Source organism: Pagrus major, chromosome 3, assembly GCF_040436345.1.
Source record: "Pagrus major chromosome 3, Pma_NU_1.0".
NCBI classification, from domain to species: domain Eukaryota; kingdom Metazoa; phylum Chordata; class Actinopteri; order Spariformes; family Sparidae; genus Pagrus; species Pagrus major.
The window spans coordinates 7,156,551-7,182,162 of record NC_133217.1 but is presented as its reverse complement, the minus strand read 5'-3'; the positions used below and the strand labels follow the sequence as shown (position 1 = coordinate 7,182,162).

Below are 25,612 nucleotides of genomic sequence, written 5' to 3'. Positions count from 1 at the left end.
CCTTGCTGACTGCCTGTATATAGAGAAGACAGAGTCTGACAGAGCAGATCCTGTGAGAGAGTGAGAGACAGAGGGAAAGGGAGGACTGACCTTTTACCCAAACCTCGTCTACCTGTGAATGACTTCCTGAGCGACACATTGGCAAACCTCTGTGGTTTTCTATCGGATTATAAAACCAGGATTTCTCTCTCGAACTCAAGGTAACAACAGGCTTTCCTTTCTGCTTTCTTCACTCTTCTACAGCAGCCCTATTTTATTAAGCCAGGCAGGTGCAGGCTGGAGGTCACAGCCTGATCTCATGTTACCTAAAATATCTCTCTGATTTATGGAAACTCTCTTGCTAATCATCACTTCTCTGAGATTAGAACTAACTCCTCTGCACTTTATTGTGCTCTATTCAGCCTGAGCCACAGGATTGAAGTTACAGTCAGGTCGATACCATTACGACATATTTACCTTCTGGGTGTGGGATTGTTGGACACAGTATTCAAGATTTTACGAGAAGATTCGAGAATATGAGTGTGAGGTTACTGAGTTCAGTGAGTTTGTGGCTGATCCTCCTGAGAAATTCACAATCCATCACTCACCTGCAGTGGTGCAGGTCTCATTAGACACCTGTGAGGTATTATAACTGTCCTCTGTTTCCCACCACCTTGATGTGGTGCATGTTTTATTACTAGAGCTGGACAGATAAATGCCAGTGACTGTGTGAACCAAAAAGGGTTTTTATATATGTGTGAATTATCTGGCGGGTGGTGCAGCGATATCTAAAAAGTTCAGCTGTGCGAGGGAAAGTTAAAGTGTGGTCACAGGACATGTGTAAGGAGGGAATATTAAAGGTTTGTAAATTAGAAAAAAAACCAACATATTTTCACACTTGCAGCCATAAAGACAGTTTGGATTTTTAGTTGTCTGGGTTTTGAGATATCTGACTCTGATGATTCTGCCTCCACCCCAATATAATGTAATATAATGTAATATAATCTGTACAATTTCTGGGGCCCAGAGTATTGAAAAAGTTCAACCTGCTGTTAAAAGTTTGTATGGAGACAATTTCTTCAGTAGGAAATTGTTTCAAAGTGTTCACAATAAGTAGGAACGCACGACAATTACCTGCTTCTCATGGCTGATATCAATAAGATAATCAATAATTTCACATTTTTCTGATTCTAAAAAGAAGTTAATAACATTTAGTTTATGTGAACTCCGTCTTCTTTTATTGGCGGATCACAAACCAACTCTAGAGGTGCATACCGCCAACTATTGTAATGAAAGCAACTTGGCTTCATATTATCACTATGAATTATGACTATTTATTGGCAAGAATATCACCAATAAAATAAATAGCTGATAGCATAAATATCCCAAATTTGGTACGATATATATCGTGCATCCCTAACAATAAGTTCTGCACATTATCAAGACTGACTTGAACACTGTTCTTGGAAGGAGGTGTAGGGACAAATATATCAAAACCTTGGCAAACAAACTAATTAGAGATCCCTGGCAGTTTACTGAGATCAAGCAGGTTTATGCTGTGACTAGGTCCTGGCGCTGTGGTGAGGGCATTGTAATTCTTCGACTTTTACTGTGTTGTAACCTGTATCTTTATTATGTCTGGGTGTGTGTGTGTGTTTGAAATTGTGTGTGTGGTTTGCCCGTGCTCAGGGTTCATCTGTCCTCCTGTGTCTCCAGTGTGGGATCAGTAGCTTGGCTACAGCTGTCTGCAGCACTTAGGAGCCATATGGCAGCTTCTTTGACAATATAAAACCCCAAAAGGAGCTGAGACATCATTGTATCATATCATGACAGTCATGCAACAGTAACTTTGCTTGACATCTCATTCTGATCTTTATTTATCTAATTTTCTTGATATGAGGATCATGAGCGAAGAAAAAAATCAATATTGTCTCGCTTTAGCTGAGAAGTTCACCAAACACAATCAAATATTTTCCTATATTGACACTTCCTGGAGATCTTTTAAAAAAAAATATCAACAAGAACTAACTGGCTCTGTATGGGGAAGTTATTGATTGAGGTATTGTCAGCATTTGTGGGTTTTTTTCGGCAGTGTGACCTGCAGGCCTCAGCAGCTCATTGAGCAGACGGGTGGGAGTTTTTTATTGCTCCGCTGCTCAGAGTCTGCCACAACAAAACACTTGTGTAAAGGAGGTGACCTGCCCATCCCATGCTGCCATATGCTGGTGTGAGTGTGTGGGGTGTGTGCGTTTCGACTAAAGGCACAGTCATGCAGAAAACAGTGCAGCAAAGATCTTTTCCGGAGCCTCGCTTTATGTCCAGAGTTTCCATTGTCCTCCAGGATCTGATTGGTTAATTAATTATGCTATTTACGTAAGCAGCAGGCCAAACCCCCCGTCTTTGTGCTGCCCCACACAGACTCAACCATCCAGAAATCTGAGACCAGTCCACACACATACATTTGCACAAACATGCATACATAAGAGTGGTTGTAGAGTTGTGGATTGCTAAGTCGGGTCACTGAAGGTGTTCAACGTGCTTATACACATACCGGAGAATAAAGAGTGTGACAATAAAGACCAGTAGATCAATCGCCAGAATGAATGTTGGCAATGTAGGTTTCTGCAAACCATTATGGTGAAAGTTTACATTTCTTTATGTGGCAACTTCAAGTTTCTTTAGGTTCATTGTTCAGTTTTATGTTGTGAAAATGCTGTAATTAAGTCTAGACACAAAAACAGCTTGGATAGTGTTCGACGAAGATCATGTTTCGGCTTAAAATACTACTTTTCATCGCCACAAACACTGCTGGAATGCCCCGACGTCTTATTTAAAATATCCAGTGGTTTCACGCTGTAATGTGAAACTACTGTAAAACGCAGTCTTGAACAGTGGTGTCTGGCTTCGCAACCTTCTCCCTGAGCTGTAAAGCCACATCCATCCTCTCCACCTCCTGAAATGAAAAATCAGCTCATGTCAATATGCTACGTATAACACATCCAAATTTGAAAGTATTGTGCAACGTAAACTATCAAACGTTTTTTCTGGCAACTGGGTCGATAACTGACACTGTGGTCATGTGGAAATATACCTTCTTGTGTCCAATTCACTGACAAACTAGTAGAGTGCATACCTCCACCAAAGCCCAACAGTCCTTTTTAATTTAATCAAGTGTAATCCAATATCAAACTCATTAGCCCGGTATCACTGTACAGATACCAGCGACCTAAATATGTCTGATTTTTTTCATCAAGATCCACACATTATTCCCTGAGAAAAAAATGTCAAAATCACAATGTTAGAGAAAGTGAGACAAAATTCCTGAATCCATGCCTTTTTCCCCCATTAGCCAAAAGTTGATGGGGTCTATTCTGGGATGAGACCCATTCTCCATCCAAGTTTAGTGAAAATCCATCCAGTAGTTTTTTTGTTATCCTTCTGACAAACCAACCAAACAACAAACACATAAAAAACATAACCTCATTGGCAGAAGTGAAAAATGTACCACATCATCCCGTATATAAATTCAGAGACCAGGTGGCACAAATGGTGGAAGGTTCCTTTAAAAGCAGTGTGTAAGATTATATATATATGTTGATGGCTTTTTAAACTTAATCCCAGATCAATCACTTTCATTTTTAATTCCTCAAATCACTCAAAGTGCGGATTTTCTTTCATTGCTCCCACGTATCTTCTCTTGTTCTAAAACGAGTCACCAGCTAGAGTGAGTACATACGTGATCACTTTAGTTTCTGTGTTCAACGGACATTTACTGTGTGTTTATGGTTTCCCTCTGCCTGCCCTGTCATCGTGCATCAGCATGGCTCTGAGATAAACTTCAGTGTCTCTGAGGCCCATTAATACTGGATGTGTCTGTTCAGCCAGACAATTTCCTCGAGTGTGACAGATTAGCTTTGACAGCAGGACATTACTTTATTTCCGTGACTGAGATAACGTGCTAATCTCAGATGATAACGTCCCCTCACTCATACTGTTACACTGGCGGCTCCTTCTTAGATGACGTAAAATGTAAATTACGGCTTGATGATAGTGCAGCTGGTAAATATATATATAAAAATATAAATATAATATTCTATAAATATATAGTAAAATGTGCGTCACATAGAAGGTAGCTGATGACCTTTCACCCTCAGACCTGAGGCGACCCCATCATACATCATTCAACAATGTGTGTTTCTCCCATTGCGCACTCATTTCCATCACTGTCTTCTGTTTGTCTTGGATGCTTAAAAGGAAAGTTGGAAAAAAATAGGCAGATGATCTCCGAGGATCATGTGGGTTTCTATTTGGAACATTTGCTGGCAGCTCTGTTTAAATGTATCTTTTGTGTGTGTGTGGGTGGGTGGGTGTGTGTGTGCTACTGAATGCACATGCATCAGTGTGTATGTGAATTACACGGCAGGATAATGTGTTGGCAGCAGTCATACCCCAATTATGCCGCTCACAGTGCGACCTCTTCACCTCTCTTCCTGTCAAGTGTGAAGGCAGCAGCAGGCCAACTTTCACTCCATCATACAAGTGTGCAGTGCAAGAATAAAGGATGGATTATACAGTGTTGTGTTTACCTAAACATCTTGCATCCTTTTTTTGTCTCCTTCCTTTACACAGGTTTATCATGAAGCTTCTCCTGTTGACAGTAGCGGCGCTGCTCCTGGTGGTGGCAGAGGGCACCGCAGAGAGAATCCTCGCTAGAAGGACCAAGAGGGAGCTTGCCAGCCCGCTCCACGTCGGCGGCATCAGGGACCCGTTCGGCTCCTACTGCCAGAGGAGAGGAGGCTGCTGCCCGGGCAGAGACGACCTGTGCACGGTTCCCTACCTGGACACCATCTGCTACTGCGACCTGTTCTGCAACCGCACCATCTCCGACTGCTGCCCTGACTTCTGGGGTCATTGTCTAGGCGTGGAGCCACCTTTCATTGGTAAGTAGGGGTGAATGTGTTTCAGTGAGTCTTGCAGGAGTGTGTGTGGGCCTGTCCTAGTTAGTTAAGCCAGGTCAGAGAGCAGTCCAGAACCCCACTGACAGACTCTGCACTGGATCACAATGCAAAGCAGCGTGGCATCTGAAAATCAATTAGAATTACATACCTCATTCTCTTAAAGGAACAGTTCACCCAAAAATTGAAGAGCAATGTTTCTTTCCAGAAATCATGATCCAATATAATACGCAATATAATCAACAGACCTTGTTGTTAGAAATTTCATGTAGGAGATGTGCATCTACTCATGGATGACTTCGTGACAGCACTGCATGCAAACATTAAGGTTGTCCTCCTCAGCTGAGCTTAGTTACCTGAGTTATCTACTGTAGCCTCCCGCCTATAAGTAGATGCATGAAAAAATAGCTCCTACATGAAATCACTGCCATCTAGCTCCATCATCTCTGTGGCTGATATCTCCAAAACTGTGCAACTCACACCAAAACAATCTAGATGGATGTATAGCTCTGCAGGTATAAGAAAAAAATATGTGAATTCCCCTCAAGTTCTCAAAATAATATAGCAACACAAGAAAGTGGTGAAAATACAGCCACTCTCAGGGACTAGATTGATTTGGTGAGTGTAGATCAAGCTCTGATACAGAGATCGGTTTGTTGTCTTCTGCATATTGTCAAACCCAAGGTAAAGTTTATGACAGATGGCGCATGTGAACGTCATCTGTTTTATCAATAAATCTCAGAAAGGAAGGCTGAAAAGTCAGACTATCCACAAGTTCAGATTCAGCTAATTTCTCCTCAACTATCTTGCAATCATTTGACGTATTCGGACTACCCACACACTTATAGCGCTGTTCTCTCAAGGCGGAGGTGTAAAAATGTGCCAGTGACAGCAGAGGCCTACCTGAGAACAGAACAGTGCAGTGAACAGTGGGCTTCTTATTAACCCAGACAGAAGGAGGGTGGAGGGGTGGATGGAGGGATGAATGGAGGTCAGGAGAAAGAATGTGGGCTATGTGGAGGGCGGGAGAGAAGGAGAGGCTGACAACGGGTACAGCGGGATGGGAGGCGGGAGGGGACGGCACAGGTATGTTTTCCCTGGATGACGAGGTAGAGGGATCACGAGGTGGGACATGCAGTCCGCCACACAGTCAGGAGGGAAGCTGTGCTGCTTCAAAGGGAAGGAGGTGACAGATTTTTACAATAGGTCCTTTTTCTTATCGCTGCCCTACAGTCACTGATTGTTGTAGTCCATAACTCAATATTCAATGCTTCCTTCAGCTGGACTTTTCTCATTATGTTGTCAAAGTTAGTGTGAAGGGTTTCTAATTATTCTCCCACAGAAGAAAAGTTGAATAAATAAAGTGTCACCCAAACCATATACTTCCAGTCAACGTGTGACTTGTCAGACAGTAACAGAGTTGTGATAGACTGTGAGACAGCTGTGAGGTGGGAAGATGGGTATCAGAAGGCTTCAGTCATAAATCACCTTATCAGCTCTGGGCCTCACTCCAGAGGCCAGGAAACCTCCTCGCACTGTAAACTGTCAGCCAGCTCATGCCCTAAATTCCGTATGAAATTCACCCTGACAGCACCTTCTACTGTAAATCAGCCCGTAAATAAACCTCACTGCCACTTGGTCTGTCACCAAGTCAATAAAGTTTTCACAATCTGTGAGTTAGCAGGGTTCAAACTTCAAGTGTCAGATCCATTTAGAAGGAATGCTCACGCTAACCACTTCTGTGGTTTGAGACATTGCTGAGTGGACTTTATCTCACCGCTGCAGCTCACAAATGTTAATAAATTGACTTGAATTAATGGACGGTCTACTTCTGGGGCCCCGTCCCTCAGTCTCAGGAGCGTAAGCTGGTTAAAGCATGACGAAGGCCCAGGAAGCCTGGGAAGGCAGGAAAGAAGCTAACGCCACATTCCTACACTGGATTACTGAAGCTCAGAGCTCCTTAGACCTCACATATTCTGTGTGTACACTCACACACAGCACACACCGGGGGAGTTACTGTTAGCACTTTTTATTTTGGTTGCAAGTGAAGGAATTTTGGTTGTGTTATATTTAAGTGTGCTGTATTTGTAAGTCTGCATCTCTGTGTCTGTATTTGAGGCTTTCTTTGAGATTAGCGGGAGGATCATTGTTGTTTAGCCACATCAAACCCACATATAATAAGTTTCCCCTCTTTGTCTCCTCTCAGGCACCTGTGAAAGAAATGGAAACAAGTTCTTTACAGGGCAAACATACAAAGAGAACTGCAATTTATGGTATGTAAACCCCTCTCTCTCTCCTTCTATTTCTCTGCTAACCTCTTAAATCCCGGGCTTTCCCTTAAATGTCCCTTTAAGTAGCTTAAAGTTTGAAAAACATTTTCCCTCCTGTTTCTACTAGTTCCCACACTTCACGTGAACTTTGCCTGTTTACACTGAGTGAAATACACATGCCCATGATGCCATGTGTTCCATGTGTTTATGGATGCACCGCTCTGTAGATGTCACGTGCATCACAAATTCTCTGAAATTCACGCTGAAGCACAGAACTTGGCGTTCTTAAAACCTCTGGGATCTGTACTGAAATTATCATTTTGTTGTGCGGGGTTACGAAACATGTTTGTGCACAGCATGTGTTTCTAATAATAAAGACACTGATGTCTGTATGTAGGAATATTCAGTTTTTATATCCACGTTTTTAGCGGAAATCTTCTTGTCCTTCTTGCACACAACCTGACCTCCACTTCCTCTACTGTATGTTATCTCTCTGCCCATTATAGACCTTTTTCCCGAAGTTATTTTGATATGTGAGAGCAAGAAAAGCTCAGGTGTCAATCATAAAATGAATGATGGCTGAATTCCATTTAGCTGCTTCATTTTTAGGGTCCTGGTATTATTCATACTGGCTCACCGTCACACTGTCACTTGACTGGAACAGAGTCATTGTTAATGATTTTGGTAACGCCTGCGTTTTTCCTTCTATGACAAGTTAAAATGACAGCTGTGAAAAAGGCTTATAGTTCAGAATGAGACGAATGAGATAGAAAATGAAGAAACATACATTCAAAGTCGGTTTGTCTTGTTTTATGTTGGACTAAAGATGTCTGTAATACTAAAACTAAACAATGTAAAGCTGTTGGCATTTGCTCTGTGGATGGTAATGTCTGTCATTCAGCTCTGTTGCTACCTCCACTGCTGGCTGAGAGGCAGGACAACAAATTCCCTATTCTGCCTTTGCATGTTTTATAGAGACACAGCAGGAAAACTATGCACCATTCCTGATTTAAACAGGCTGTGTGAAAGGGACTCAGGACTTGTAGCTGAACAACTGAGATCAAATCAGGCCCCATGCTGATTGTTACCATCTCCCATTTCAATGTTGTGTGTGCCAACCTCTCCAACGGTGTCATTAATGTACCCGACTGAGTAACATGGCAAACTTAACCACAGTTAAAACGATTTCCTGTTGAACCTCTGAACTTTATTGCTCTCTAAAGCACAAAATGAGGCTGGATATAGTAATGAAAAGCCCAAATATTCTTGTTTTGACTCTTTGAATAGATCCTCGACACTGTTGTATTATTTTCTCTTATTAACTGGTACTGAAGGACAGATTTACAAACATTTCTTCTCTTCATGACCCTGAACACAGTATTTTGGATTAGCTCTCAGTGCCTCTTTTTATCTCATTGGCCTTTCACACCCTGATTCCATATATCTGTTGTAATTTTTCTGCATGATAATGAAGGCAGTCAAGGAGACGTAAAGCAGTTATTGTTTGTCTAGAGGAAGGAGACAGAGGTGTGTGTGTGTGTGTGTGTGTAGGCAGGAAGAAGGAATTCCTCACCTCTCCTTCACTTTGGTTTCACACACCTGTGTCATCCGATGTTCCTCAACGACGCCATATGCATGTGTGTGAACATGCACACTTGCACACAAATGTTGATTTAACATCCATTCGTACGTCCGTATCATATTTATTTTCATGCAGCAAGAACACACTGTGGCTGTTTGTCATGACACGTCTAACCCAAACCCTGCTGACCTTCGCTGATCTCCACATCCTCTGCTTTAAGCCTCGCAGCTGTTTGACTCCCGTAGCTGTGCTCTGTCAGTGTGATAGGCCTGAAGTATGACTTTTATCAAGGCAGCTCAATTAGGTTTGACCTCCAGGGCCTGATGGGTGCCCAGATAGGCGAGGGTGGAAGTTGATAAATGGTGGGGCTGGGCGCTTCTTCGTGTGCTGCGTGGTAAAAATAGCCTCCAGTCTTCCGTGTCAACAGAAGACAACGTTTATGTGCTAACTCCTCCCTTTCACCGCCAAAACAAAAGAGTCTTACACACATATGCTCTCACACAGGTCTGTTAAGGCAATGCACATGGATGCGTGAAAAATTGCACCACAACTTTGGCGCAGAGGGATACGCACACTCCCATTTCCTACTCCCACTCCCTCCACTTATTAATTTCCCAAACGTGTATCCTCCCGACTCCCGGGCCGCAGGGTGGAGGACACATCTCTTGGAGTCGACAGAGTCCCCCTTTTTCTCTAATTAGCAGCGGTCGAGCCCCTGCACACTCTTATCTAACCTCCTACACGTCTTGGCTAACAAAAATAGGAAGTCGAACAGCCAAATAACACAGATTGGGTCAGCAAAAATCAGCTCTTTGACATCAGTATCACAACTGGTATAAACTTTATCTTTTTCTCCAGAGCAGATTGTGTCAGTGCCAGACAGAAACACAGCACAACTTGACTGAGCGTGAAGTATTGAAGCAATGTTTACTGATATGTGCGTGTGTGTGAAGATGTACCGTGATACGTGTGGCAGTCTTTTGTTGTGTTAATGGGATCTCCAGCTGAGGCCTTTTCCTCTCAGAGCTGTTGGCATCCTGATAACTCTTTATCTGCCCAGAATTATCTGAAACATGGCGCCTCCCTCTCGCACACGGCCCGAAAGCACCAACAATCTCCGCTTTGATTTGGTAGCAGCTCTGCTCCGTCTGATTGTACTTCAGATGGGACGACAGCCAGCGCCAGCTTGGAAGAACTTGCTAAGTTGCTGTAGAGTTTCTCAGATGGTGGAGATATGTATGTGGTATCTGAGCGCACACAAACAAGGCTATGTTCCCGACAACACACCTCATGTCGCCCAGGTGTGTGCGTTTGCATGCACGTGTTAATGCGTATAGTCTCAGAGGTGAAGAGTGTGTTGTTGTCTAAGAGGGAGCGTGACGAAGAATGTGAAATATGGCCTCCCACTGTCCTCGTATTTCATTCTCAGTCACACTCTGTCCCCCGGCCTCCATGGGTTGTCATTACTCCTGTCACTTTGTTCTGTGTGTGTGTGTATGTGTGTGTGTGTGTGTGTGTGTGTGTCCAGTTCTATTACTATGTGAATTTACTGCTGTTTTTGACCCACTGGCACTGAGCTGCACATATGTATTCCTGTTTTCCTACAACCAAAGCCCTCAAATGGTCCCACTGTGGGAGGCTGAGCAGACAGGCACCGGTCCAGACTCTGCCAGTGTGTGTGTGTGTGCATTGAACATTGTGTCTCAGAGACCCAGCAGGGAGGAGTGCACTTTGAGAGGTGATACACACTCTATAGGCGTCAGTGTGACAAAAGAGGAGCTCTTCATCATTGTGTGTTTGTGTTTAACGGGCAGGTTCCCCTCCCTGTAAACATGATGTGAGATGTACAGTAGACTTTATGGCGGGAAGTCTATACGCGCCCCTCATTCTTTCTGTCTCACCAACACACAACTCGGTGTGATAGTCCCAAACTGTCTGCTGAGCCTGTAGCTGTTATACACAGTAATATGTGGTGATGAAGTAAGTTTGTTTAACCAGGTAGAGGGGCCTGAGAGCAGAAACATTTACCATCAGACAGCTGATAAACCAAGAAAACACCAACAAAGCTTTATTCTATATTTTAGCTTGAGACTTGTTTGTAAAGCATTTACAAAGGTACTGAATCTAGTCCAGTTTAGTCCACGTAGTCCACATTAGCGTGACACATCAACTTCTTTAACACTTTGGTTTTTGTTATAATTAAACAAACAAGATATCAGCGAGCTTTAGAGGTGCTGCTAGGCAAACTCTCCTCTGACAGAGCCAGGCTAGCTGTTTCCTCCTGTTTCCAGTCTTTATGCTATGCTAAACTAACTGGTTGCTGGTGGTAGCTCCATATTTTCTATCCTGGTATGAGAGGAATATCAATCTTCTTATCTTATTCTTGGCAAGAAAGCACATTTCCCAAAATGTCAAAACATTTATATAAGAAATTATGGAGCAGCATGACATCACAGAACGTCTCCAGAATAAATTAAGACATAAATGTCTGCTCTTCTGTAGTTTTATTCTTAGTAAAGGCATGAATTCATCTACAGCATAATGTTTATAAAGGCAGGACTCGTTTTCATTGTTTACATATTTAAACAAACATATTAGAAAACATATGGGATGGTTGGTTTCAAACAATTAATCAGCAAGTTCAAGGGTGAAACTGGAGCTTTAGCAAATTTCTTTGACTTGACGTTGAAGTATCAGGAGAAGATGAACTGAAGCCATGTGCTTCTATAAGTGACTCAAAGACTCAATTGTTTGAGTAAGTTTAAAGTACTGAAGTTACTGAAGCATTTCCATTTTATACTTCTACTTTCCTTCACTGCAGAGGGAAATAAAATATTTTTTACTCCACTACATTTATTTTATAGCCACGGCAATAACAAATACATTTATATATTTCAAAGTGATCTGTCTACATAACAAATGTTCTTTATGAATGTTTTGCTGATAATACTTTTACTTGCAAAAAACTGCAGCACTCACTTGATGTTATTGTATTAGTACTTGAGTATCTTGGAGAGGATCTTGGTAATTGTTCCACCACTGATCTGGCTACACACACACACACACACACACACACACACACACACACACACACACACACACACACACACACACACACACACACACACACACATGCACACTCCTTCACAGTGAGTCATCAGATAGTAGCCGGTTCAAGTTATTTTTGAGCATCCCCAAAGTAAACATCGTCATCATCATTAATATCCTGTCCTCTTATCTCTCCTGTCATCTTTCTGACGTCTTCAGTCTCTCTGCTTCCTTCTGACTAAAAATGGATCTGCGTTCTGCAGCCTTAAAAGGCTGAATGCCTCCTTTAACCTCTCCCTCTACTCCTCACCCCCTCGTTCCTTCTTTTTCCAGTTACTGACATTCTTCCCTCAATTAATTTCTTATTTGGGAATTCCACTGAGCTGGTGCATGTTTGTCTATCTCTCACATGGTCGTTTTCTATTTTAGCTGTTGACTTTAGCATAAAATATGGAACTCAAATTATCATGCAGTTACAGCTGCCAGTGCCTTTTAATGGTCTCATTTCTGTGCCACTACTTTCTGTCTCTCCTCTGAAGTACATGTGGGACCACTGGGCGATGGGAGTGTGAGCAGAATGCCTGTCTGATGGAGCCTGACATCATCCATGCCGTCAACAGAGGGAACTATGGGTAAGAAAACAAACACAGGAACACATAAACACATATACAATAAGATATTGATCACACACAGTTATAAACACATCGCATTTGTCGTTTTCAGGTGGAAGGCAGCTAACTACAGTCAGTTGTACGGCATGTCTCTAGACGAGGGGATTCGATTCCGCCTCGGCACGCAGAGACCCTCCAGGACGATTATGAACATGAATGAGATCCAGGTACAGAACAGTACAGAGGTTAATGTAACCACTCCAAAGAAAAATATGTGGGTGGCCAAAATCCTGAAGTCACAGCTACAAACTTAAGTGTTGACACTCTTCACTCATGTGCCTTTGAGCCAGCCATTAAATCCCTGGCATCCTCAGTGCTACTGTTTTGTAGCTGGACTTTGACCTTTGACCTTGCTTTTAAAAGGTGACTGGAAAGAACACATTTCCATACAGGGACTGGAGGAATATCATGTTACTTATTGCTGGCAGGTGTAACCTCTTAAACTCTGGGTTTCCCCCTTAAAATTCCAATTTAAAACAAATTTTCTGAGAACAATGTTCAATCTCACATACATTACTCATTATGTATTTGTTCCCATTTAAGCTGTATGACGGCTGTGTAGGAACGTTTTTTTTATTTTTTTTATAACTGCAACATAACAACATCACAAACATTCCAGATTTCTTCTGCATCATTTTACATACAGAACATTTTTACAACATTCAGGCTGAAACGCTGAGATTTTAAAGTATTTTTCAAAAATACTTTCATGATCGAGGATTTACATAACTTACAGGATTATTTATAGTCTTTATACTACTCACCTTTTGACTTTTAGCTACTATATACTAAAATATTTAAATCCACGATGGCTAATCTCCCGTTTTTGGGTTTAAATTTCAATATAAAGATATAAATACAACATAATAACATACAACGTGAATAAAACTTTTGACCTTGAGCACATTTCTGAGTCACATCATATAGATGTTCATCTGCAACAGTTGTTTAAAGACAACAACTCCCATGATCCCACACTTCGTCATGATGTCAAACTAGTCTTTTTTTTTTCATTGTTTTGATTGAAACACCCCCAGCGGCAGAAATTACATACTCTAGGCAATGTTTAAAGAGCCCATAATTAAGTAAAGATAACCACTGACCTTTATAGAAATATAGTGTATGTGCAGAAATCACATTATGAGCAGGACTGTGGGTGTGTTGGAGGGAAATGTTGAGAGCAGGAAGTTTTAGCGACAGGTGAGAATGCAGAGACAAGGTTTTTCACCTCTTTAAAAGCTCCTGCATACTTCCTGTGAGTTTCGCTATATGCAGGTTTACAACTCACTACAACAAGGGAGCGCTGATCAAAACGTCTTCCGCTTAATTATGGTGGCTTGTATGGCTGCTTGTATATGACTGCGTCTCCGTCTGGAACCTCATCCAGCTCTGATCCGCTCAGTCTTTGTTTATATTCTACCCAGACAGATTACATAAGACGGAACCAAAACATCAGATGGAGAAGATGGAGGGAAGGATGGCTGCCTGGAGAATAAAGAGCAAACCTCCTCTCCAGTCTCCATCCATCCCTTCATCCATCCAATCTCACTCCCCCCAGCATTCCACGACTTCTTCCACCCCCAAAAAGACCCTCACAACTCCCCCGCCTTCTTCCGCCGGCAGCGTGTCCCTACCTGTGCCAGGAACCGGAGCCTCGCTGCCCATTCATAAATCTCTCTCCCCTTTTTTCTGTCTGTCTGCGGACTCCTGTGTATGGGATGGAAAAACTGGGAATCCACAAATGAATTTATTACACAACGCGTTATTCTTGCAGCCATTCTTTCCCCTCTTTTATCACGCCTTCAGGTCAGCTGTTTCAGGTGTCTGCGCTTTTGCACTTTGACCTTCCACAACTACTAATCTCTGACCAGGAGCACATTCCTTAGTTATGTATCAGGTGGCTGTTTGCGCTCCAAATGCCTCACAATTAAACAAAGGAATGCAGAGAGGGAAACTCAGTGGTACAGAGATGCTTTCTCTGTTATCACACATAACTGGGAGATTAGGAGAGCATCCAACCAGGAGCGGAGACTAATAGATGGAGTATGTTTGGCATCTGAGAAGCACCTGAGAGTGAATATTTGCACCCTATCACATCCTGGTTCGGATATTTTGAATAGAGATTGATGCCTTGGTGAAAGTTCAGTTGGTTCATATGACGCATTTGATTTCACACTGATGCAAGCAAATGGTCTCACGGTTTCACGGAGAGGAGCGGGATCAAAGGTTCCTGTCTATTCTACAGCGTCAGAGATTGACACAGGGCCAAATGGTCCTAATCGCCTGTGAATAAGTCCTTCTGCTGGAGGGTTTATTAGCAGACTTATGTAACCTGCCAGTGATCCAGACTTGTCAAACAAAGCTGTAACTATTTTAATTGCAGCCGTTAATTTGTGTTGTGTTTTGCAGAAACAATTACTCTGTAGGTCCCCATTCAAACAAGTTGTTCAAGATTTGACTTTCTCGCTTATGATAATAATTGTTTTTAATGAGATATATTATTGTTTTCTCAATAATTGACCTTATTGTTTCTGGCCTGTAACAACCGTCTCTCAATCTTTTTCTGTCTTGGTCAGATGAACATGGATCCTCAGAGTGACCGTCTGCCTCTCTACTTCAACTCAGCAGAGAAGTGGCCAGGAAAGATTCATGAGCCGCTGGACCAGGGCAACTGTGCCGCATCCTGGGCGTTCTCCACTGCAGGTAGAGCAGGAACAGACAAGATGGAGAAAACGCAAATAAAATGCAGGGGAAACTGTATGGGATATCACTGTGGGACATAAAACGAAACAGGAAAATAGAAGGATGAAAACTTGTCGTGTGAAACAACTTTTGACATATTTGACAAGGTACTGGCAGGTCAACACTGCAGGGTTGTTTCCAGTACTTGTGTTGGCTTTAAGAAGTCTTCCTTTAGGTTCTGTGGTTGAAATATGTTGCCTTACTGTGCAGATATTTATTATTCAGCAAATCCTTTGATTGATTTGAAAAGTAATCAAGTAGCATCTTTTTTGAGAAGGTTTTTGACATGACATTTTCTTAATCTTGCCTATCCTCTTCACCAGCTGTGGCATCAGACAGAATCTCCATCCAGTCAATGGGTCACATGACTCCTCAGCTGTCCCCCCAAAATCTTATTTCCTGTGACACGCGCAACCAGGGAGGCTGCGCCGGGGGACGCATCGACGGAGCCTGGTGGTACCTCCGCCGCAGAGGGTAAAGACTCAAACATACATGAACTAGAAACACAAAACAGTGTCTTGGTGGCTATTTGATGACACCTTTATACCTCTCCTCTCGTTTCACAGAGTGGTGACAGAGGAGTGTTATCCATACCGCCCCCCGCAGGAAACACCAGCCGAGGTGGGCCGCTGTATGATGCAGAGTCGCTCGATTGGCCGGGGGAAGAGGCAGGCCACGCAGCGCTGCCCCAACACACACAATTACCAGAATGACATCTACCAGTCCACACCGCCCTACAGGCTCTCATCCAATGTAAGCAGATACATGCATACACACCCATCCTCCATCAGTTCAACACCTGACAAGCCAGTGTTGTAAACGGTACCCAAAGGTCATACTTGAGTAAAAATAAAGATATTGTGTACGACATGTTATTAAATCTCCAGTAAACATCTTTTATAAGCTCTCTGTACCTTTTTTAGGACTTCCTCGTGCTGCAGCAGACTATAATCTCTCTCACGTGTTCATGACAGTATGTGTTTTTGCACACTTTCCTCATGCATACTCGACTGCGCTGGGAATGAACATGGGAATGTACAGGATTAGGTGCTCAACAGCACTCTTCACTGACTCAATGAAGGGTGGGAAGTCGTACTTTTATCTGCTGACTTTCATGGTCCAGGCAGTTGGATTCCGGTTAATATAACACAGAATTATAATACGATTGTTTGTAGTTAGATTAGTTTGGATCAAAATAAATTAGATATGCAGGCCATTAACAGACTGCACTTTGGATAGTATTATCCAGAATAATATCTGGAATTAGATTTCTGTGTTTACCTGCTCATATCAAGTTACTCGACTCTTTCTACATGCCATCTATTCATGCTTAGAGAGCTGAGTAAATCAGAATCAGTCGATATGAGATTGTAAAAAAACAACTGTGCAGTATTGTGATAGACATTAGTATAAATCATTTATATGGTATTTTTCTAGTAAGTAAATCAATCAATAGTTTAACTATAAACTCTACGTGGTCGATATTAAAGGCACAATTGCAAATACTTGTGTGAAAAGTGTAAAGTTTATATCACAGTTTAAAAAACTGGATAGTCTAAAGTCCACTTCATGTAAAAAATCACCTCTGCCCTTTTTTATTAGCACGCAGTATCATGTAGCATCTACTGAAACTGCTTCCAGAAGCCGTCTCTGATGCCAATTCAGAGTGAACTACTGCGCTGCAGCCAATGTGCGGTCTTTATCAGCCAGCATCCATCAATGCTAAATGACGGCTAATGCTTCTCAGAATCATTACAGCCTGTTGTTTCTGTCTCCCGATGGCCTGTGAAGTCAATAAGCCAAGCATTAAGGCCAGGAGGCCCCGCTGGACTCAATCTTGTTATCTGACTTTTAACAACCAGAGGGGTTTGTTTTCATCCTCTCCATTTCACTGACATGTAATGATCTGTTCATCTCTTTCACTTCTGTTCTGTCTATCGTCTCTCTCAGGATAAGGAGATCATGAAGGAGATTATGGATAACGGCCCTGTGCAAGGTAAGGCAAACTTATTTTATAAATAAGTGTCAACATTTGCTCCAAAGTGATTGTTAACTCCTAAAAATCTCCCAAGGGACACGTAAATCCGAACACATGCACCTCGAAGCCTCTTGTAGGGTATCCGACCTCGGATGATGTCATGTTTGACCTTGTCATCCTGATGGTTTTGCCCCGGGGTTCAACTGTGACCTCAGTCACCTGGTCAGAAATGATGGGCCGTTATGTCAGTGTGGTTGGAATGACCTTCCTTTACAAGCCCGCCGCACTGTCTGGTGCCCATCTGGACCATTGTCAAGTACACTTGAATAGAGGAGTCACGTGTAGGTGTGTGTGTGTGTGTGTGTGTGTGTGTGTGTGTGTGTGTGTGTGTTTGTGTGCGTGTTGGTGTGTGTGTGTGTGTGTGTGTGTATGTTCTCTAGGAGCCTGTGCCAGCCTCTTGTTTTATTGTTTAGCAGTCCAGGAAAACCTATTGGCTTGATGTCAAGTTTCCTTTTTGAGTTCCCCTCTGACACAAAGGCATAGAGGTGTGTGTGTGTGTGTGTGTGTGTGTGTTTGAGTTGGGGGGGTGCACATAATGTTCAGAGCTAGAGAATGATGGCTTCAGTGCAGGTACGCCTCCAAAAGAGGGAATTTCTCAGCTGTACATCCGGAGAGTAATTCCCATTGAGCTGGAATAGGAAAGTCACGCCGAGTTCACAGCTGAGCTCACACTGGCACACACACACACACACACACACGCACATGCACGCATGCACGTACGTACGCACGCACACACACATACACACATAGCTGCCCTGTCTGATGTCTGGGTGTGTGTGACTCAGGGGAGAAATTGTAATTTTGTTTGGTGAAATTTTGATTAATCGATGTTTGAATAAGATTTTTATCTCTCCCTCACCATGATAGATTCAGCAGCCTTTATAAAAGATAATCATATCGTGTGTGTGTACGTGTTATATCCGCCTACTAATTATCCGTGCTTGTTTGTTCTTGCAGCTATTATGGAGGTCCACGAGGACTTCTTTGTCTATAAGAATGGGATCTACAAACACACTGACGTCAGCTTCACCAAGCCTCCACAATACCGCAAACATGGCACACACTCCGTCAGGATCACCGGGTAAGTTCTTAGTATGAAGCATCAACAAACGTTATTTTTATAACCGATTAATCTGGTGATTATTTTCAGGTTTAATCGATTAAATGTTTAGTTTAGCCCAAAGTGATGTATTTAGACTGCTTCTTTAGTCCAACCAGCAGTCCAAAACCCAAAGACTCTTCATTAAGTATCATAAATGACAAAGAAAAGCAGCAAACCCTTGCATTTGCTGGAACAATTATTTGACATTTTTGCTTGAAACATTTACTGAACTGACTAATTCAGCCTATTAGTCACAGCGTGGACACAAGTAGAGCCTCTTTTTCCTTGCACAAACTTGATAACCAGCTTGGGTTTTGAGGTTGTTCCTTTTAATGTTACACAAACTTGCACTCACATGTTAATTGAATGAGGTCTGGACAAATACATTTGTCCAGGTCTTAATGTGTCTGGTGTGACTGTTGCTACATGCTCGACAGATGCCATTTCAGCAGAAAAAAGCGATTACAAACAATGAATCAGGTTTTAATTGTTATCAGGCTCGATTCAAAGCCTCACCTGCACGTGTGTTTGCAAACATCTGAGAGTAAGAGTACGTGTGAACAAGCCTCCCTCCCGGTCTGTTGCTCCTGGAGACACACCTTGTCTCCACTCCTTCATCTGCTCCAGACAAGGCCCCCTTCCCCCTTCCTCCTCTATCTAGTAACTACAGCGACCACAAAAATGCAGGCGGGTAGACGGCTGACACACCTGGATTACCTGGCCCCCACCCGCCCACCCTTTGACTCTCGTTATTCCCCATCTTCCATGCTTTGCTTCTTGTTCTGCGGTATCTCCATCATCACTCCTCAGCTGACTTCCTCTCTTTTCTCCCCATAACACTCTTCTTATCATTTATTCTTTCCTCAGACAGACAGTGGATGTTTCCTGCCGTTTTTATGTGTTGTTTGGAGGACAGGGAAGATGTTTTGACCCATGAAAAGTCAGAAACCTCCTTTCCCCTTGTAAATATATGCCTCTCTGTGAGTCATCCAGCTGGTTTTAAAGGGTACCTGTCATGGCAATGATACGTTGCCGCTCTCTAGTCTCACTTTCCAAATTACAGAAATGAGCAGCTACCTCGTAATGGGTCTATAATGGGGGGCTAAGGAATGTGTTTTTGTACGCATTTGACTGTATCTCAGTACCTCAGCGTCTGAGCTTGTCCCTGAACTTCAGCTCCTAGAAGATAATTAAAAACCCCAGACGGGGGATCTCGGCGCTGTGATGAAAGCAAGTCTCTCTGCTTTTATCTGATGGATGGAGACAAAACACAACCCCCTTTAAAACAGCTTCTCATGTCGCTTTTTATGTGCGTGTCTTGTATGTATGTTTTATGACATCATGTGGCGTGTATAGGCATGTAGTTTAGCTTGTAGTTACATAAGCATGTTCTGAAATATGCTCTTGGAAATCTGTGGATGCATGTTTGTGCGCCGTGTCAGGATAGTCAGGATGAGATGATGCTGAGGATGAAGATTCCCAGCCGTCCTGAATGCCCCGTGCTCTTTGGCTCCTTCTACTGACGCTCACTGGCCGAGTGGATGTGGATGTACCACCAACACAGGTTTAGGGACGGATGGAGCAAAAAGAGGAGGAGGAGGGGTGAGAGGGGGGTGCATAGTGTTTTGAGCTCCAACCTGCCAGCCACAGGCATCGGTGTGTTTACATAGGCCAAATCCCAGAGCGATGCGTCCCTTTAAGCCCAGTGCCTGGGAAAGTTTGTGGAAAGAGCATTGAGGTCCACTGTGGTGGAAAGGGCATTGTCTGGCCTGCTGATCCTGACCGCACCGGACAGAGAGAGGGGGATCAAACCTCGGAGAAGAGGTCAGGGGTGGGCGGAGGGGCGTCGGGGAAGGGCGGGGGCACATGGGCACAACGGTATGCCCATCATTGTCCCCCAGTGAGCAAGTGAGCTGATTGGAGGCCAGATAAGAGATCAGCAGTGGTCCGATTCTGTCTGGCTCTGTCCATACCGATAAATATGCAGGCGGGCAGGCATGCATATGGGATCTCACACACACACACACACACACACACACACACACACACACACACACACACACACACACACACACACACACACACACACATATGCAGGTGTGCTCGTTAATGTCTCCAGTGAATCTCAGATTGTAATTGTTTACGCAGCTGTTTTTAATGTGTCTGTGTGATGTCAGACTCCAGTCAGGGAACCACTGGGCTAATAAAGTCCCTCGCTGGTAGAAGGTTGGCATTATCTGCCAGTGTTGTGGCGCAGGGCTACTGAGTTGGCAGAGTCCGAGGCCAGCCACTCTATTTCCCAGCATTCCGTTCCCTTATAAAAGATAACAAGCGAGTGGGCACCGGGAGTCTCTTGGGAAACGAAAGGCCTGGAGTGCAAAAACAGGATGGGAATTGGCTTTGGGAGAATGTTTTGATCACGACGAGCAGAAACGGCGGGCGTCTAAGAAAAGTTGGCAGCGAGCGGAGCTAAGACCAAAGTGCAAGGCATGGTGGGAATTTATGGGCGTTTGCCAAGGTTTCCTGAGAACAAAGCCGCTGCTGAGGGACGGGGGGTAAAGATAGGCCTCTAAGTTCAGAGTCGCACGTGTATATTTATGTGTTTTTCATCAGTAGTCTTGTTATCTGCCGTCTGTGCAGTGACTGGGTTGAGGTGGCGCTCACTTCCTCTTAAGCCTACCCTCTCCTTCCTGTTTCAAGTCAGGAGAACGGAAATGGCAGAGGAAAAGGGAAATTCCGTGTTCTTTGGATTGGAATGATGTAGGAGGAGTGCACTAGGCAGTGTCCAGCCATAAATACACCGATTTCAGGATGTTGCTAATAAGATGAAAGAAAATTTTTTCCCCACTTGAACGCTATGTGTACTTGAAGAGTGTCCGAGGCGAACACATTCCTGAGAATCAGACATGTTTATTGGAAAACATCCACTATTATCCTTTAAAAATAGCAGCGTACCTCTGACCCAGCTGATCTGGTGTCAAAAATGTGAGGATATTTTGTTCTCCTATTGTTTGGCCTGTCACTTGATTGCATTTTAAGTAAACCATCCTCTCTGTTTCCTGTGCCAGGTGGGGAGAGGAGAGAAACTTTGACGGGACATCAAAAAAATATTGGGTAAGTTTTTTAAGTCCTTTGAAACTTCAACTGTGATTTCTCGCCTCCCAAGACAACACTGTTGAACACTGCTTTTAAAATTTCTGATATATTTCACTAGAAAAGTACAACAATTTAAGCCCAAATTAACTTTTAATTGTTTGAATAAAATGAATACAATCGGGTTTGATAGTGTTGTCAGTAGCTTTTTAGCCTACGTTTATGGTACTTTTTAATCAGAAGAGAAAGATCTTTTGTCTCTAAACAAACTAAATAAACAAACTATTTTTGTTTTCATGACTGAATAAACTGAATATACAAACTTCATACTGTTTTACTTTGTTTATATTTGGCGGACCCTGCCACCTTTTTAGCTTCAAACAGTGTTCTGGGGACCTTATTTTCCTCTGAGGACAACTTGTTAAATAAATAAATATTTCTGAGTTTGTATTATGACCTCATTTATATTGTGAATTTGAATTTCTTTTCCAAAAACTACATAGCACTCCTTTAAATGAAAATCGTTCTGATTTTGCAGTAACTTTATTACTGTACTTTATTTTCAGATCGCTGCCAACTCCTGGGGAAAGAACTGGGGAGAGAACGGCTACTTCCGCATCGCCCGCGGGGACAATGAGTGTGAGATTGAAGCATTTGTGATCGGCGTGTGGGGCAGGATCACGATGGAGGACATGCACAACCATCACCACCACCATCGTCGCCGACACATTTAGAGACACATATTAAAAGCCACTGAGACATTTGTTTTTAATCCCACCTATAGCTGAGGCGAAACACACCTAGAGTCTCAGAACTCACCCATCAAGCTGGCTGGGACAGCCACAAAATCAACCCCAGAGCCCCTGAACCCTCTCTTTTTTATACCTTACTTTACTCTGAGGATCAATACAACCCCTCTTCTCCTCCATCTTCACCCTTAATCCCTGTAACTCAAGGTTTATGGCACCAAAAAACAAAGAATAACTCATCTAAGCTAAAGCTCTTCTACGCTGCACCTCAGGTACCTACTGATCCAAAGACCACACTTCCCAAACTCCTCAGTTTGATCTCTGGTGAAACATGTTCATGTCAAAGTTGGGTGATGACAGAAGGAAGAAGCTCAATCTGATCTTTTTTATTCTTTTCTGTGCTTCTTTGTCAACATGAACCTTTAGTCTTCTCTAGCTCTAAATCTTCAATCCAGACAGACTCGATTTCCCAGGGACAGCTCGGAAAAGAGGAAATCTGAGAGCCAGATTATCAGACATCAGACCCTGTCAGAGAGACACACCCAGTCTAACCGTGTAACATGATAATAGATCACAGATGACCTTAGTGACATTTACCTGTCAGCCTTACCTACAGACTCACGGTTTGGCTCATTCCCTCAGTTTTAGAGAGGACACTTGTATAGAGTTAGTAGCTGCAGGCGGTAGAGTTTCTCACACATTCCAGTAAAAACGTAGAATCTGACACTGGAAACAGTAGGAGGTTTGATGTGAAGTTCACAAAAGTGTTACTTTTAGGAGGATTTACAGTGCCACCGACCATGACCGCCAATCAAAAGGAATCCCATTACTGTGCTATTGGACATTTTAAATCAATTTAATAATGAAACAGGCTAAATATTTTCCATACTTCAATACAATCACCAGGAAAAAGGTTGGTAATGGACGCTTCTGTAAACCACAGATATGTTGAAACGTTCTTTATGTTAATTTTTCAATTTTATGTTGTCAGAACAAAAAACTCCTGTGCACTCTTAATGTAATAACAGTGTTTAGGTACACAGACGTTTATCATGTTATTTTACAAGACAAAAGGAGAGACCATCTTAAATAGGTTGGTTGTTTCACACCTGGACCAATAAAGTCACGCTACTGACTGAAAACACTCACCAATCAGACCAAACAAATATATGTAACAACTTCATAGCACCGTGTGTGTACAATAAAAATATTAAACAATTTGTAACATCATATGTAGGAAAAAGTTTCATATGTATGTAAAAATGTACAAAAACATTCCTCTGGAATCTTTCCCTAAATGCAAAAATTGTATCCGCATAGGCTATAAGGAAGCTAATAAAGACAAAATACAGTTTAAAATAGACCATATCTTAAAAATACAATATAGAAAATTGGCTTTGTCTGAGAGAAATCATAACTGAGAATAGGTGTGCAAAAGTTTTGCTCTGTCTGGTTTATGTTGTGACAACGCTGTGCTTATGGTCTTCTGATTTGGGCACAAAAATTACTTTTGGGTTGTGAAAAGATCACGTTTTGGATCTCATTAAAAAATACCCAATGGTTTCGTGCTTACAAATGTTGAAACACCATCCTGAACAGTGGTGTCTGGCTTGGGAGCCACCTCGACAAGCTGTCATGCCACCACCATCCCTTCCTCCTCCTGACATGAAAGTCATGTAACCTGATTGTGACATGACACCTAATGTAGCAGTGCTGTTGTGATATGTAAAAATTAACATATCCGTGGTTTGCAGAAATGTCCAATGTCAACATTTTGCCCTCTCAATGGCTGCCCCTCTTCTACATGTTCACACTGGGAAGGGCGGTGTTAGTGGAATAGATTAAACATGTATCATTTGGTCTTGGCATCATTTTCAGTCACACTAGATGAAAAAAGTCGCCATGAAAGCTGCCATCTGTGACTCATTTGAAAAAGATTAAACAGTGACGCGCTCAGAGTTTAAAAAGATTGTAATGCCTTAAAGAAACAGAGTTGTTCTGACCACTGCAAAAGAAAGTGTTTGTGTCGTAGTCTCCAGTAGCTCTGTTCTGTGTACAATGTTACAATTTGAGCTAAAGATGTTATTTTTCTGTGTTGCAGTTATATTTTTGAAGTTTTATTTTACTACTTGTTTAAAAGATGTACTGTACGTAGTAACTTTCATAACACATTCATCACTCAGTCGCTTTCCTGCTTGTGCTTCTACATAGTTTGACCACAGCGAGGAGGATGACGGGGGGGGGGGAAACTGCTAAAGTGCTGCTAAAGTCCAGTTTGTGCTACAGTATTTCATTGCAGAGTCTTTAAGTTGATGCATTTCATTTGTAATAAACATGCAAAGCCACTTCTAACTAACGCTGAAGTCACACATGTTGCAGATGAGTTGTTCATCTCCATGTTCTTCTAGTTTTTATTGTTTTCTGCTGGAATACTTATCTTAGCTTTGTGATGCCTTCACATCAGGCTGATTTTCAGACCTTCTTGAAAAGAAAACCACGGTGTATTATTATCACTTACCTTAAATTACATCCTGGTGTGCTTCAGCTGTATCTTCAAAAGGCTTTTCCACTTCTATATCATCATGTCTTGTGATCTTTAAGGTCCCTGCATCTCCTTCAGGCATGGATAGGCAGATAGACATAAAAGCAGAAGAGAAGTGTCTGGTTGGACAGGCAATGTGCAATGTGCAGGAGGAGATGTGGATAGATGGGGTTATTGCATTTTTCTCACGCAGTGTGCTGAATCTTTGCTTTTCTGAAGTGAGCGAGGGCAGGGAGCGATGGAGATGGAGGTCATGATGGTCGACACGAGGTGCACAACAGGTTTACAATAAATGACACCAAGGACAATGTGAAACTTTGCTCTTTGGCTTGAAGAGTCATTCATCTTCTGTTAGCATAAAGAAGGCGATTCGTCTTATGTGTCTTCCTCTTTTCTGTGGGCATGTTGCTATAGCTCCTTTACAAGAGAGAAAAAGATCAATGGACAAAACCTCAGTTGCTAGATTGGTTTATGTTACTGTGTTGCACCACAGATTTGTTTGTTTCATTACAAATAACTCGTATATTCCCCAGTGAAGTTGGGAAGCCTTTAATATTCTTTTATGAAAGATATTTTGTGATCTCCCTCCTCAATAGCAGAATTAATTTGAGATGCATGAGGTCTGCATGAGAAGAGCAGAAGGAAGTACTGGAATCTGACCAAAGCTGGAAGCATTTAGTTTCCATTGAGTAGAGACATCTTACTGTTAATGTCCGTTTTATTTTGAAATAATGGTCATTTAAGTTCATCATTAGCTTGGACCTAAATTATATATGACACTGAACATAAAGAAAAGCTCCTACGCTTAAGCATTTTCAAGGGAATGTTCACCAACAACACG

The 25,612-nt window shown here is 42.5% G+C and overlaps 1 protein-coding gene across 1 annotated transcript; it reads left to right on the top strand.

The window, feature by feature from the left end:
- Window positions 1-65: 65 nt before the first annotated feature.
- On the top strand, window positions 66-25,086 carry tinagl1 (tubulointerstitial nephritis antigen-like 1). Its single transcript, XM_073463511.1, has 12 exons — window positions 66-200; window positions 4,609-4,919; window positions 7,141-7,207; window positions 12,374-12,466; window positions 12,558-12,672; window positions 15,082-15,208; window positions 15,571-15,721; window positions 15,814-16,000; window positions 17,198-17,243; window positions 18,243-18,366; window positions 21,456-21,501; window positions 22,047-25,086. Exons 2-12 carry the CDS (start codon window positions 4,616-4,618, stop codon window positions 22,212-22,214), a joined length of 1,428 nt encoding a protein of 475 aa, XP_073319612.1. The 5' UTR covers window positions 66-200; window positions 4,609-4,615; the 3' UTR covers window positions 22,215-25,086.
- Window positions 25,087-25,612: the final 526 nt, after the last annotated feature.